Below are 13,711 nucleotides of genomic sequence, written 5' to 3'. Positions count from 1 at the left end.
TGGGTGATTCGGTTCGTAAATAAATGCTAGTCAAACAAGAAGTGCAAATAGGGTTTGACCTTAAGTCACTTAAGTGTGCCATTTTGGTATATTAATAAAATCATTGTTGCTATCCTGGTATTAATTATAATGAATGGATAAATATTTATAATTAATATTATAAAAATTATTATTATAAAATATATTATAAATATTAAATTAGATATTATAGACAAGTTCACTTGAGCTAGTTTTGGGTAACCCATATGGCATATATGATTTCCCATTTCAACTTTGATTTAAGAAGTTAGTATCAAGACAATTATTATGTATGCAATATGTATTACTTATTAAATGTTATATGTGAATTCTTCTTGCAGGACATTGTGTTCACCCGCGGGTAAATCCTGGATTTTGATTGTTTTCCGAGGCAAGTGCGATTAAAGGACGACAAAATTGTGCGGTTAAAAAAAGTGCAGGCTCACGCTCAAGGGCAACTGGAGCAGTTCGAGCAGCAACAGCAGCAGCAGCAGCAGCAGCAGCAGCAACAACATCTGCAGCAGCAACAGTTGCAACAGCAGCAGCAACACTATCACCACTACAGCGGCAATAGCAACAACTACAAAATGCATTTGACTACCACGTCGAGCAACTCAACGGCATCCAATGCCAATAACAACAACAATAATACGGCAAACAACAACAACAACACAAGCAGCAACAACAACACGACAAACACGAACGGCAGCAGCAACAACAACACAAGCGGCGGCGGCAACAACAACAACAACAACAACAGCAGCGGCAACAACAGCAACACGGAGCAGAACACACCGCCCACGCCCGCCCAACTCCTGAATGAGGCCTATACGAAGATGACCTCTGACATCCTGGCGGAGCGGACGCTGGGCGACTTCCTCACCGAGCATCCGGGCGAGCTGATCCGCACGAGCAGTCCGCTCTTCGTCTGCACGGTGCTGCCGCCCCACTGGCGGAGCAACAAGACGCTGCCGGTGGCCTTCAAGGTCGTCTCGCTGGGCGACATCATGGACGGCACGATGGTCACCGTGCGGGCGGGCAACGATGAGAACTACTGTGCGGAGCTGCGCAACTGCACGGCGGTGATGAAGAACCAGGTGGCCAAGTTCAATGACCTCAGGTTCGTCGGGCGGAGCGGCAGAGGTGAGTCCACAAGTCAGCTTCCCATTTTTCGAGCCCAACGAATTTTCCAAAAGGAATGGTAGCCTTCGAGGATTTTCATTTTCCGCACTTTTTTGGCTGCAGACGCGAATTCTTGAGCTCTTTCAATATTCTGGGTTCAATTTTTGTTCTGATAAGAAAGCATACATGACTTTTAAGCAAACACGTCAATTAGAATTGCTAAGTAGAGTGTAGAAATATTATTTTAGCGGAATCTTGTCTAGTGTTTCCCACGATCAAGTCGATTTGCCGGGTTCAGCCAGGACATCTTCAGTTGATCTCAGTCCTTCAAAGTTGGCCTCTTATTGGCCCTTGAAAAGCCCCATCAACCCTCCACTTTTGCCCCGCCGACTGCACTCGAAACAATTTGTTCAATTATCGCCCAAAAGTTTTGCCAGCTCCCCTGCTCCTCCTGCGCCTTTTTGGCCTTTTGTGTTATTCGGGGCTGTCATCCTTTTTCAGTTCATTTTTTTGGCGCCCATTCGTATCCTTTTGTATCCTTTCAACCGCTTGTTAAGCGCTGCACAAATTGTCAGCAGTTCATCAGCCAGTAACCATCGCCGTCGTCATCGTTTTCATTCACCGAATAGAAGCGGATGACTCGGCGGGTCGTTCTATTTTTTGTAGTCAGCATTTGTGTGGGCATTGTCTTAAAGTGTTTAATAAACTGTCGGCACGGAAGTGAAGTCAACTGGGGATGGCCTTTAGTTGGTAATGCTGAGTGCTGGCCTTAATTTTGGCCGGGGTCCAGTGAACTTGGAGGCGTTTAAAAGGCAATTATAGTGCAGTCATTATTATAATAAGAAAGTGTTAAATTTGCATTAATTGTGGGAACTTTTAAAGGCACAATACTGTCAGTTTTTCGGTACAATTAACGTGCTTGCAAGCCAAGTTATTAAAAGCATTTGCGGCGCCCATACGACGCGATAGAAATTCAGAGCCTGCCCATCAAGCACACAAGCCATAATTCAATCAGCAAGGACTGGCCAAAAGAGATTTTCATCGGGGGTGCACGCTTTTCCAACAGTGGAAGGGCTAAGCCCGACTCCGCTGGTCGTTTTGGCCTGGTCCAGAAAGGGGGGTGTGGCAGTTACGCATCCGCTGCGGTGGAACCGCAAAAACCAAAGCCTCCACCAGCGAAAAAGGGGGGACAGAAGCGGTTTTTGTGGGCGGGTGTGTGGGCGTGGGTGTGGCTGTGGGTGTGGTGGCTCCTTGGGGGCGGCGGTCGTGGAGAATTGGGATGCATGTGTGACTCAGTCATTGTCATCATTCGCCCAGTGCCAAATGCCAAATGGATGCGGACTCCCTTCCGGAATCCGATCCATCTTTCGCTTTTCACTTTAAAATTTTCCGCTGCACCCTCACCCGCCTCCACTGTTCCGCATTGAGCCGCCTTAATTGGGAATTTCCCATTCATTTGGGCCGACTCCGCAATGCAAAGTGAGTGTCATAAATGCAGTGCCCGCCCCCCGTTTCTGGAACTACAGACAAGCTGGCTATTTTAATAATTGGCTTATAGCTTAAGCTTAATAAACCTGTGCTCGATGGAGCATTGTTTTTAATACTTTATCCAAGTGTACACATATTAAGTCATTCGAAAAGGTATGTGCCAGCCCTCAAGCTTGTTAAGCTCCGCTTAAGAAGGCTTGTTTGTGGCGCCTAAAGTCCTTGTGGTCCGTCATGTTTCATTTCACCCATCAAATGCCTGCCCACAGTCAAGTTATGATAACCGAGCATTTTTACAATTGTCTGCCTGTTGCTTTGGCCCAAAAGATGCCACGCCTCTGGGAAAATGCCCACTCCAAGATCGAACAATTACCAACTTTGGAGCCAAAAACAAAGCCCCGCCTTTGGGGGCTAGGGAAACGGGGGAGGGTCGGAAAAATTGAAAGGTACCGAAGGCAGGCCAAAAGCAAATTGTGCACAATTTGGCACGAGTTCGTGGCCCGGATGGTTTCCTTGATTTCCCTCCTTGTTCACAGGCAGGCGTGTCCTTTTCACAGGACGAGGTGTCAGTTGCTGGCAAAAAGTTGCCTTTTTCCTTGCCTTTTTAACGCCTCGACTTTTGCTAGGCATTTATCTTTGAGGGGGTGTGTACGTCCTTTTTTATTTTTGCCCCAGGCGTTGTCATCTCTTCTTTCGGCAAGATTTGGGGAATGTTTATCTTTTTCGGCGGTGGAAACAGGGGCTTGGGATTTCTGGCGTTCTTGGCTCAGACTCAGTTTATTCTGCGGCTGTTTTCGGTCGTATTAAATGGCTCGAGAGTTGTGTAAATAAAAACCTCAAAGGGGATGGTCCTCGATTAGGGGTAAGCTTTTTTCCTGGCCAAGGACTAAGAACTAAGGACTGAGGACTGAGGAGTAAGGTGTTGGGATTGGGATTGGGGGCATGGTGTCGTAACTGGCGGAAACTGGCACCGACTTTAACCCCTTAAAGCCCCAGCACCGCAGCACCCCGTCCCCTTCCAATCAACAGCGTCGTCATCGTCATCGTCGTCGTTGTCGTCATCATCATGCGTGCATGTGCATGGCACTTTGCTAATTAAAAGTGTAGCCTAGCGTTGGGCCAAATAAATCGATGGCCGGGTAATTAAATTGCATGACAGGGTGGGGAGGGAGGTGGGGTCTCCACCCATGTATACGCCATGCATTTGTTATTGTAATTAGACGGGAGCTGCAGCAGCGATGGCAGCGAAACAAAATGGCGGCAGCGGCAGCGGCCACGGTTGCGGATGATATGTAAATCACTCATACGCCCCATGGGTGCGGTCCGATTTAATGCAACTTAGAAGCGATAAAAAACAGCCAAATGCAATTAAATGCAATTTTAAGCTTGTCCAGAATCCATATACTTCAAAAGAAATAACAATTCCAATTTCAATGGGAACGGGATTATGCAGAAAGGCTTTGAAGTCAAGCTCATAGCTAAATGGGAAACTAGAACACATTTAGTCCTACGGCAAATTTAAGCCATCGAAGTGCTTGCTTCAGATTTTACCCAAAGCAGTGCAAACTATTTCTAAAACATATTTAAAAAGCCTATCACTGAATCTTCCACCCGCCCTTTCAAAAATGCCACACCTGCCACCAATCATTCGAGCATATATCCACTCTCAGGTAAACACAAACAAGAAATCAACAAGCAATCAAAATAAGCAAACATAAAAAGACGAAAACCAAAGAAGCCGCAAAATGTTTTTATTTTGGTGTTGGAGCGACTTACTGTCTGGCTTTCGAAGCTTTCAGTGGCTTAGTCTTTTTTTGGCCAACAAGTGAAGTGGAGCAATGACTTATGGGGCAGCCACTCAGAAATAAGGGTTGCCTCTCTGAATCGCAGATAAAACGGCTTACCATTTTTGAAAACGCTTCTCCTGTGCCGCCAGTTCGAAGGTGAATATCACGAAACAAGAACAAGTTATTTTAGGGGTAAGCAAATAGCTTAATACTCCCTTGCAGAATCAAAAGTAGTGAAAAATCAAACAAGATATTATTGTAGTTCCTTGCTTTTTTCCAAGGGCAAGTTCCCTATCCTAAAGTTCTAGTTCCCTATCTTTTGTATCAACACACGGGTATATGTTTAAGTATTCATCTATTGACAAACGTCTTCGTGTGCGTGTGTATCTGTGTCTTGGGCGACATTTGTGTGCGTGTGTGCGTGCGTGTGTGTGTGCTTTCATTACCCCCAAATTGATTTATGACGCCTGTGCAACGGTAAATTGCCGGGGATTTGCCAGCTAGGATTTCAGGTTATTTGTCAACAGGATTTGATTTTAAATGCCGCCACACCCGCACGGAAATGTTTTGCTCCTCAAGTGTTGACATTTCCATTTGTCGCACTTTCGGTGGAGATTAAGATGAATGCTTTTCGGGTGGGGTGGGAATTATTGTGGGATTATCAATCAATTGGGTCAGAGCCGCCACTCCGATTATAATTGAATCCCCCGAGAAAAGGGTGAATTTTCACTTAAACTTCTGTGCATATCATAGCGTTCTTGGTTCTGCTTACCGGCTTCAAACATTTCCTACAACATGTGCAATTACTTAAAGATTTATTTCAGCTGGGAAAATGGATTAACGGCAGCTCTTACCCTCTGCCAAGTGTCATTTCCCATTGGAAAAAATCGCCTCATTCCACTTTTTTTTTTTGTTTCTGTAAATTACTCGCGGTAATGATCGATTATCCATTGCCAAGCTCGCAACTTTTGCACCACTACCCACTTTTCGGCCGGGAAAACCCCACGAAAAGTGTCAAAGAATTGCGCAACAATGAACTGCACTTGCTGGCAAATGAACACAAAAGTGTTTTCCCATCTTGGGGCTGCCACTTGAGACTTGCTTTTTTACGAAAGCGGCGGGGTAGATATTGTCCTGGTTCAGTGGAGTGTGCCCAGGACATGTGTAAGCCTCGCCGTCTGCCGATACAGATACAGATACAGATACATATACATCTGTGGGGTTTGGGGACGTCGGCGGTTTATTTGTATGTGCCGAAATGATTTACGCTTTGTTTGTCAACTTAAAAAGCAAACCTCCAGCCCCCAGATCGCGCATACGACGCGTTGTCATAGACAAGGCGGGAAAACCCAGGAAGGCGGCGGCTCAAGGAGCCTGAAATGCTTTTAATTGAATCCTGGGAGACAAAAATGGCAGGAGCTGCGGACAAAGAGGCCTTGGCAACACTTGACAATGACTGGCTGAAACAAGTTAATTAAAAGAAAACTGCGGCGCAAACGAAATAAATCTTGGGGAGCAAAACGCATATGTGCTGGGTTTTTTAGGAAGGTCTACGACTAAATCAGTTTAAATTGTAATTAATTCAGCATTTCGAAGGTGAAAAGGGGCCTGAATTGAATTTACATAAGGGAGTGCAGGCGAGAAGTAGCATGTGTTTGAGAAGATTCTTAAAGACTAAGAATTTCATTTAAGCAAAATAAAATAATACTGAAAAGGTAAGCGAAAAGGAAATATTTACCCCGACTAAGACTTAAAACAACCATTTGAAAATGATCGTTTATAGTTCATAGTTTTTGCCATACATAATACATAAATACATAAATTTGTTTTGGCAACTGTCATCATAAACCGAACTAGTAAAAATAGCCCCGAAAAAAGGGAAACCTCCATTATTGTTTTATGGCCAACACATTTACGATGTGACAATACCCCCAAAAACAACAGAAACACCCAAATGAAGCCCCAAAAACATATTTATCGATTTGCATGTCTGACAGGCATTAGCAGGCGAAATCTCATAAATTTGTTTGTTTCGCTTTCCCTTGTTTTTCCAGGGAAAAGCTTCACGCTAACCATCACCGTGTCAACGAATCCACCGCACATAGCCACCTACAACAAGGCGATCAAAGTGACTGTCGATGGGCCACGCGAACCCCGTTCCAAGACAAGTAAGTATGTCCTGCCAGAAAGGACGAGCTGGGAACCCTTCACGCCCTCTTCCAAGACCCATTCGGGCCCGGCTATTTCATTTGCAGGACAATGCATAGCAATTTATTAGTTGCCAAATAGATAAATTGTTCTGCAGCAGCAGGCAATTCTCAGGATGCAGACGAGATGGAGGTTTTGCAGTTTTGGAAGGAGTTTCAGTGCTGTCAGTGATGGGAGGCTATCTGCAATTGTAGAACGTAGCTAGAAAATAGAACTATTCATTTAATAAATCCTCATAGATCCTTTGGCTAATTAAAAGATGTATCCTTTTTGGTAGACATTAATTCACAGCCCGTTTAGATTTCCGCATACAAGACATTTGAGCTTCAGGTTTGCATTAAAATAGCTGGCTGAAAAGCTGGCTGAATAGCTCATCGCTGAAAGGAAAGTTGGAGGGCACTTCTGAGATATTACCACCTCACACTGCAGGACATTCGAGCGCTTGAAGTCCTCACTCGGGCTTTTGCTGATGCAGCAAGGACACTTCCTTGCTAACACTTCACTTCATTTCACTTCACTTCAGAATGCCGAATATCTTGAAGGAATATTCATTAGACAGCTCTATCACACACTCTGCCTGCCCGTTACATATTTATAAGGATGCAAATACATTACTTTGCATATGTTCCAGCACTCAGACGGATGGGAGAGAGTGGAGGGCAGAAGTTTAGCTGGTCTGTGTAATCTGGTTTCGGTCCGAATTCAAATCCATGAAATGATTTATACGAGTGTGCCCCGAATGCCAGACAGACCCCCGAAAAACAAAGGGGGAGCTGGGTGCGTGGATAGTGCGCACACAGGACTCTAAGCTGCAGACAAAAGGTTATTATTTTATAATGAATACAAGCTGGCAGATAACTGCAGCCGCCGCAGGATTTTAGTGCGGACCAAAAATTTAGCCGAAAGTGACGCCGGTTGGCAGAAAGTTTTTTGGGCCATTGTCATATTACTTTCGCAAGCACATACACATAAAATCCATTCTCGATAGTGCTCTTTGGGTCTTGGAAAACCGGGCAGCTCGACCCCACATCTTAAGTGATCCGAAAGCAACAAAATGTCACTCATCAAGTGTTTGTCATTTAAGTTTTCACTCAGACAGAGCAAAACGAATACAGTCATTTATACAATTACACACACATGGTACAGTGAGCGCTTGCAAATTGACTCGCTTGAAAATGCGAAATGTATATGAATTGCAGAGACATTCTATCTCTAATGCCATTTCCCCTAATGCTGAAGTGGTTAATTGCCAGAATTGAACAAAACATTCAACCTGTAGTCCTAATGGCCCGAATAAGCTGTCGTTGAGCCAGCAATTTGCAATCGACCACTGTTCCAGTGCAATGAAACCATTTAGTTAAGGACAGAAAATTATAACTGAAAAAAACTTAGTGTTATCCCTTTTAGGACAGCAGCAGCAGTTCCACTTCGCCTTTGGCCAACGACCGTTCCACTTCTCCACGGATCCACTTTCCGGCTTCCGGATGCCGCCCATTGGCAATTGTCAGAGTGAGTAGCCCCGTCCAATGGGAATCTATATTTACAATCTATTTTAATCTTAATTTAAGTTTGGTACACATTTTTGTGCTTTGCCACTAATAATAGCGAAGTAAATGCTCGCAAAGTAACATAATGGCGCCAAATCACGCAAAAACGATCATGGTTTTGTAGTTAATGAAGTTAATGTTGCATAAGGCAGTTAATCCCCTCACTAGCATGTAGCCATCCCATACTTATACAAAATATGCCGCAAGCCATTGCCAAATATTATTTGTGCATTTTAAGTCCGCAGGGCGAGCGATGAAACATGAATTTATGCAGCTGCTACTACATTGCTGTCATTTATTTAGTTACTTACTATTTGGCTGGCATTTGCTTAGGTACTGACTATATGGCTGGCATTTATTTAGGCACTTAATGTACAAACATACATTGTACGAGTGGCCGGTTAATGAGTACAAAAAACTTGAAACGCTTTTTTCGCTTACTGGACCGCCATTTGAATGCGGTGAAGTTGCGGGTCACCGTGCCATATCGACTTTTTCTGGGCTAAATGGGCTCGTTGTTGTTGTTGCTGTTAAACTGTTGGCCACTTTATTTAACCAAAGTTTACTATACAAACAAATAAACGTTGGTCAGACACAAGCACACACACACACACACACACATTCAATTGTGGAGGGGGAAGGATAAAGTCAATGCCTAAAAAAGCGCTGTTAAATCAGAGCTTTGCATGCAAATTATGATTTAAATGTAAAAGTACGCAGTCAAAAAAATTGAATGCACTTAACCAGGTGAATGTAAACCAATTTTGACAGCTCAGGCACTAAGTCGAAAAGGGGAGGGCTTCTAAATGGGTCGACGGTGTCGATACCCACTAAATTAACATGTATTCAATTTAGTGACTTTATTTAGATACTAGGATATCGGTGCTGCTCCTGTTTTCAAAACCAAACCAACTGGGTAAACTGTTTATTTTCAACACCCCGGCTTCATCTCTAGCTAAAATGATAGAATATTTATAACAAAATCAATAATTAATGTTGTGGGAGACTATTTTTCTTGCTGTTTTTGCACATGTGCTCGCGTAGGTGAAACAAATTTAATTGTACATTTTAAAATGCATTTATATTAAGTTTGATGTTTCAATTTAAATTGACAATTAATTGCATTACAACAACAGCAGCAACAAAAGCCGGACTAGACATTGCCCCCTTCCCCCCTCCCAAAAACTAGCAGCCCGGGGCTAAAAAACAACAAAAAATGGCGACAGCTACAAATGTGATTTTCTCTTTAGAGCTTGATGCTATTAAAAAAGCAGCAAATAATTAAATTAACATATTAACGATGTTAAAGTAGAAAAACGCAAAGACAAAGAGAGTTATGAAAGAGGCATAAAAACGCTAGTATGCGATATTAACCAATATATGCGATGCATAATGCCAAATACCCACTGTTGCGGAACACAATTATGAAAGAACTTTGCTCAAGTGCATAAAAAAATATTTTAAATTCCGAACTCATTTTCTTTGGGCTTTCAGCACCAATTAATTATGTCTGCGCGTGCATTTTCCGCACTGAAGTATATTTATATGCATTATTTTTGCGCATTTTAATTTCGCATAAATTAAAATAAATACCTTGGCATGTTTTAATACGATAAATGCAACAAACGACTTGAAACTCTGACTTCTTTTCGCCATTCGTAAGCAAATGAAACCACTTGCAAATATTCCTTACATTGCTTATTGCATTTAGACGGGAATCGAGTACTGCCAAGTATTTTCTCAATTGATTATTTTTGGAGCACTTGCCACTCGTCTTTCATTACCGCTCCTGACCAAATCGATTCCGGTGAACTCAAAACGCACCGTGTAAATAAAAAGCGGCCGTAATTATAAAATGCAACTCAATCAATGCAAATTGCCCGCCAATTTGAACGTCTCCTTCGCCTGTCAACCCGCGAAAACGCCCATTTTGTATCAATATTTTACTGTCTAGCCCAGTGCACAAATCAAAATGCAAATTGCGCGATTTACAGGATTCTGAAAAGGCAATCCACATTATGTAGCACACATAAATATGTTATGTATGTATGTGGGTAGCGGCACACAAGTAAATAATGTTTACTGAAAGCGTCTGTTGATACTGATTACCCATAAATTAATTGTAAATATGCAGAAAGCAAAGTATCCTGAATTATTTATTAACAATTTTTATTGACAGTCGCTGCTTGACTTAATTACTGGCATATATTTTATTAATTTCGCAACAAAAAAAGAAGAAAACCATGAAAAACAACCGGAAAAGCAGAAGCAGGGATCCGTGTACATTCTGCAAGGGAATTGAAGGTCCATCGAGGCCTAAAGGAAACCCAAAAATATGGCCAGTCCATCTTTTTATATTCGTTTTTATGGGGGGATTCTGCCAATTACTGCTGCAATAGTGCTAGGTGACTGGAAAACTTGAGCTGAACCTCTGGCTGTGCCACACTGCGATAAATTTGTTTAGATTGAAGCAAGTAAAATGTTTGCCCCGCCATTACGAGGAAACCCGAAAAAAGATCCGCTGTACGGGCCTTGTTAATAATTCAGGGCCCCCAAAATATGCGCAAATAAAGTCAATCAGTGTGACAACAAACAGGCAGGACTAACCGCTCTCGCACACAGACGCAAAAGCACGCACACTGGCGCGAATAATGACAGACACCGTGTAGAGTAGCCCACATCCCACAGAGAAAATTGTACACAAAAAGCCACGTAATTAATGGAGGTAGAAACATTTAAGCCAATAGCATTAATAAAGCCACCACAAAATCAATATCCGGCTACGAAAACGCGCCCGTCGCCTATAAAAACTAATTAATAATTTCCGAATGGGCTATTAATTAAGCCTAATTATCTGTGCATGGGTCCCGGCGACCCGCAAAATGTTGACTCTTCTTTTCCGCCCCTCCCCGGCTTCTGTTTTAACCCCCGACAGCCCCCGGCCGCCCCCGACAGCAAATGGCCAAATAGCCAAATGGCCAAATGGCCGAAACAAAGTGAGCTGAATTTTCGGCAGGACCTGGTCCGTTCCATTGATTTGTTTGTCGTGTATCCTGCTCATTTTTTACATCCTGTCTCCGCAAAATGGCGGCAAGGTCCCGCATTATGCGCGGATATCGACGGAGGAGGCGGTGGCCCCCAATTAGCGGCCCACATGGGCCATTAAATCGACAGGGCAGGACCTTCGACCTTCGCAGGCTACAGCTAATCCCCAATTATTTTGTATTGTGGAATGCGATTATTCTGTGCCTTTTGCAACCCACTTCACAAGCGTTACCTATCTTTTACAAGGTAGTTACTACTCATTGCCAATATTTTATCTATTCGTTATCTATTATCTTTGTCAAGGAACCCGAACAAGTGCTCTCTAAAATACCCGTAATTTGTGTGTAATTTCAGGCGCTAGCAACACGCACTGGGGCTACGGATCAGCTGCCTCTGCATATTCGCCCTATTTGGCCAGTAGCGGCTTGTCGTCCTGCACCACGCCCACTTCCGCCCAGTTCAACAATCCGGCCCTGGGCTTCACCTGCTCCTCCAACGATCAGAGCAACAACCAGGACTTCGGAGGAGCCACCAATCGCGACTGCGTGCCGAGTAAGTCGTCGCCATTCGAATTCTTTGAAACGAGCCATAAGAAAGCAGGTCCACAGATAATAATATTTAATTTGTAATATGCACTTCCTTTTCTTGCAGTGCTGCCCGACTCGACGGCCAGCGATCTCGACCAGCACTTGAGCAGCCTGGTGGGCTCCACCAGTGGCCAGATGACGCACCACAGCCTGCTGGGCGCCGGCGGCCAGACCTCGATATCCTCGACGGTGAACGGGGCGAGCGGAGGCGGCAGTGCCGGAGCCGGAACCGCCGGCGGCGGAGCGGGCAGCGGCGGTGGTGCAGGCGGTGGGGCGGGCGGCAACTCCATCCTGGTGCCGCGCTATCACACAAACGCGAGCAACGAGTACAACGTGCACTCCAGCCAGAATGGACCGCGGAGCCTGTCGGACAGCTCGCAGGCGGAGTCGCCGGTGCAGGAGGACCTGCTGACCACCAACACACCGAATCTGGGCAGCACGGCGGGCGGTGGGGCGGCCAACGGTGGTGCGGGCACGAATGCGGGCAGTGGTGCGGCGGGCAGTGGTGCCGGTGGTGCTGGTGGCGCCGCCTCGGCGGTGGGCAATCCCTCGATGCTGGGCGCTAACCAGAACTTCCCGGGCATTGTCAATCAGGCGCAGCACTCGGCGGCCTCGGCCTACGGCGGCGGAACCGGCGTGGTGGGCGGTGGACATGGCAGCGCCGCCGCCGCTGCCGCCGGATGCAATGGCTCCCTGTATCCCGTGCTGCCCGCCAGTCTGCTGTACTCCCAGCTGTACACCGCTGCCAACCAGTCCGCCCACGGCTTCCACTCGCACACCTTGCCCGCCCACGCCTCGCCGAACTCCTCCGTGCACGGCGAGCTCCAGAGCGTCATGGATCACATCAGCAATGTGGGCGTGCGGCAGCAGCACAACATCATGGCCGGCGGGGGCGTGACCCATCCGGGCGACCTCACCCTGATCGGCAACTGTGGCGCCTCGGTGAGGAACATCGAGGACGGGAACAGCAATCGGCAGGTGGCCGCCTTAGCTGCCCATCGCGGCCACCACAATCCCACCGACAATGGGGGCAGCGTTTGGAGGCCCTATTGAGGTCAGGTTCTGTGGTGCGGCTCGGCGGTTCTATAGTGCGAGGGGGGCGGGTCGCAGCACGAGGCGGGGGTGGGACTTAGCATGGGTATGGGCATGGGCATGGGCATGGGCGGGGGCATGAACTGCTTTGGGGGCTTCTAATCTGTACATAGTTGTGGGTCAAGGGCGGGTCCAGCTTTCGAGGGGAAAACCATTTGAAAATTTCGATATTACCTATTGTGGAAATCGATTTTATTGATAAGTCGGTATCTTTTATTGCCTTCGATTATTTCAATGAGTATTGCGGTATTACTAATGTACCAATGTTATCGCCATTATCGATTTGATATCGAAAATTCAACGATTTAATATGTCAAAACGGTTAGAGTATTCCCTTAATTAAAAGCACTTGGTTATCGACAACTGGAGCCGCCATACACATATAAACTTTTATAAAATATATCTTGTACATAGATGGGGGGGAATAAGCACGTTATCGGAGATTTAAAGAGGGTTGGATGTCCAACCCGATGAAAGTATTTACCTGTATATAGTGTTAGCGGACGTAAAATATTTCATATCCCACTAATAGGCATCTAAACATTGTTTTTAAAACTATAGAAGTTGTGTGTGTGTGTGTGTTTTTTTTTATAACATTATGGCCATAAAGTGAAACCAAAATGATCAACATTTAGTAGAATTTTTCGGAGTGCTTCAAAGCCCTCCACATAGCGCATAGTTAAATAAAAAGTCAAAACTATAAACTAGAGCTTAAGACAGAAATACTTAGCAAATTTTAAGGGAGAAAAATATGCCCTTTTCCAACAGATTTCACTGGATTTGTAGAACATAAAATGCGCCAGAAAAATAAAATGTATTT

General features: G+C 45.0%; 1 protein-coding gene across 2 annotated transcripts; it reads left to right on the top strand.

The window, feature by feature from the left end:
• The first annotated feature begins 553 nt into the window (after window positions 1-553).
• Window positions 554-12,852, top strand: LOC6549786 (runt-related transcription factor 3). Of its 2 annotated transcripts, none has more exons than XM_026982170.1 (5): window positions 554-1,161; window positions 6,467-6,580; window positions 8,013-8,129; window positions 11,567-11,764; window positions 11,864-12,852. In XM_026982170.1, the coding sequence occupies exons 1-5, from the start codon at window positions 606-608 to the stop codon at window positions 12,850-12,852; spliced, it is 1,974 nt and encodes a 657-aa protein (XP_026837971.1). In that variant the 5' UTR covers window positions 554-605. The 2 variants fall into 2 exon arrangements, with proteins under 2 accessions (XP_026837971.1, XP_001978624.2); XM_001978588.3 differs by having other exon boundaries at window positions 579-1,161; window positions 8,028-8,129.
• Window positions 12,853-13,711: the final 859 nt, after the last annotated feature.

This window comes from Drosophila erecta, unplaced genomic scaffold, assembly GCF_003286155.1.
Source record: "Drosophila erecta strain 14021-0224.00,06,07 unplaced genomic scaffold, DereRS2 tig00000126-arrow-pilon, whole genome shotgun sequence".
Classification (NCBI taxonomy): domain Eukaryota; kingdom Metazoa; phylum Arthropoda; class Insecta; order Diptera; family Drosophilidae; genus Drosophila; species Drosophila erecta.
This window is presented reverse-complemented; position numbering and strand designations above follow the sequence as displayed.

Bases quoted from the DNA above. Each gene is read 5' to 3' on its own strand.
- LOC6549786 (XM_026982170.1), top strand. From the start codon at position 606: ATGCATTTGACTACCACGTCGAGCAACTCAACGGCATCCAATGCCAAT. The intron at 1,162-6,466 runs GTGAGTCCACAA...TTGTTTTTCCAG, and splicing joins CGTCGGGCGGAGCGGCAGAG to GGAAAAGCTTCACGCTAACC. The intron at 8,130-11,566 runs GTGAGTAGCCCC...GTGTAATTTCAG, and splicing joins GCCCATTGGCAATTGTCAGA to GCGCTAGCAACACGCACTGG.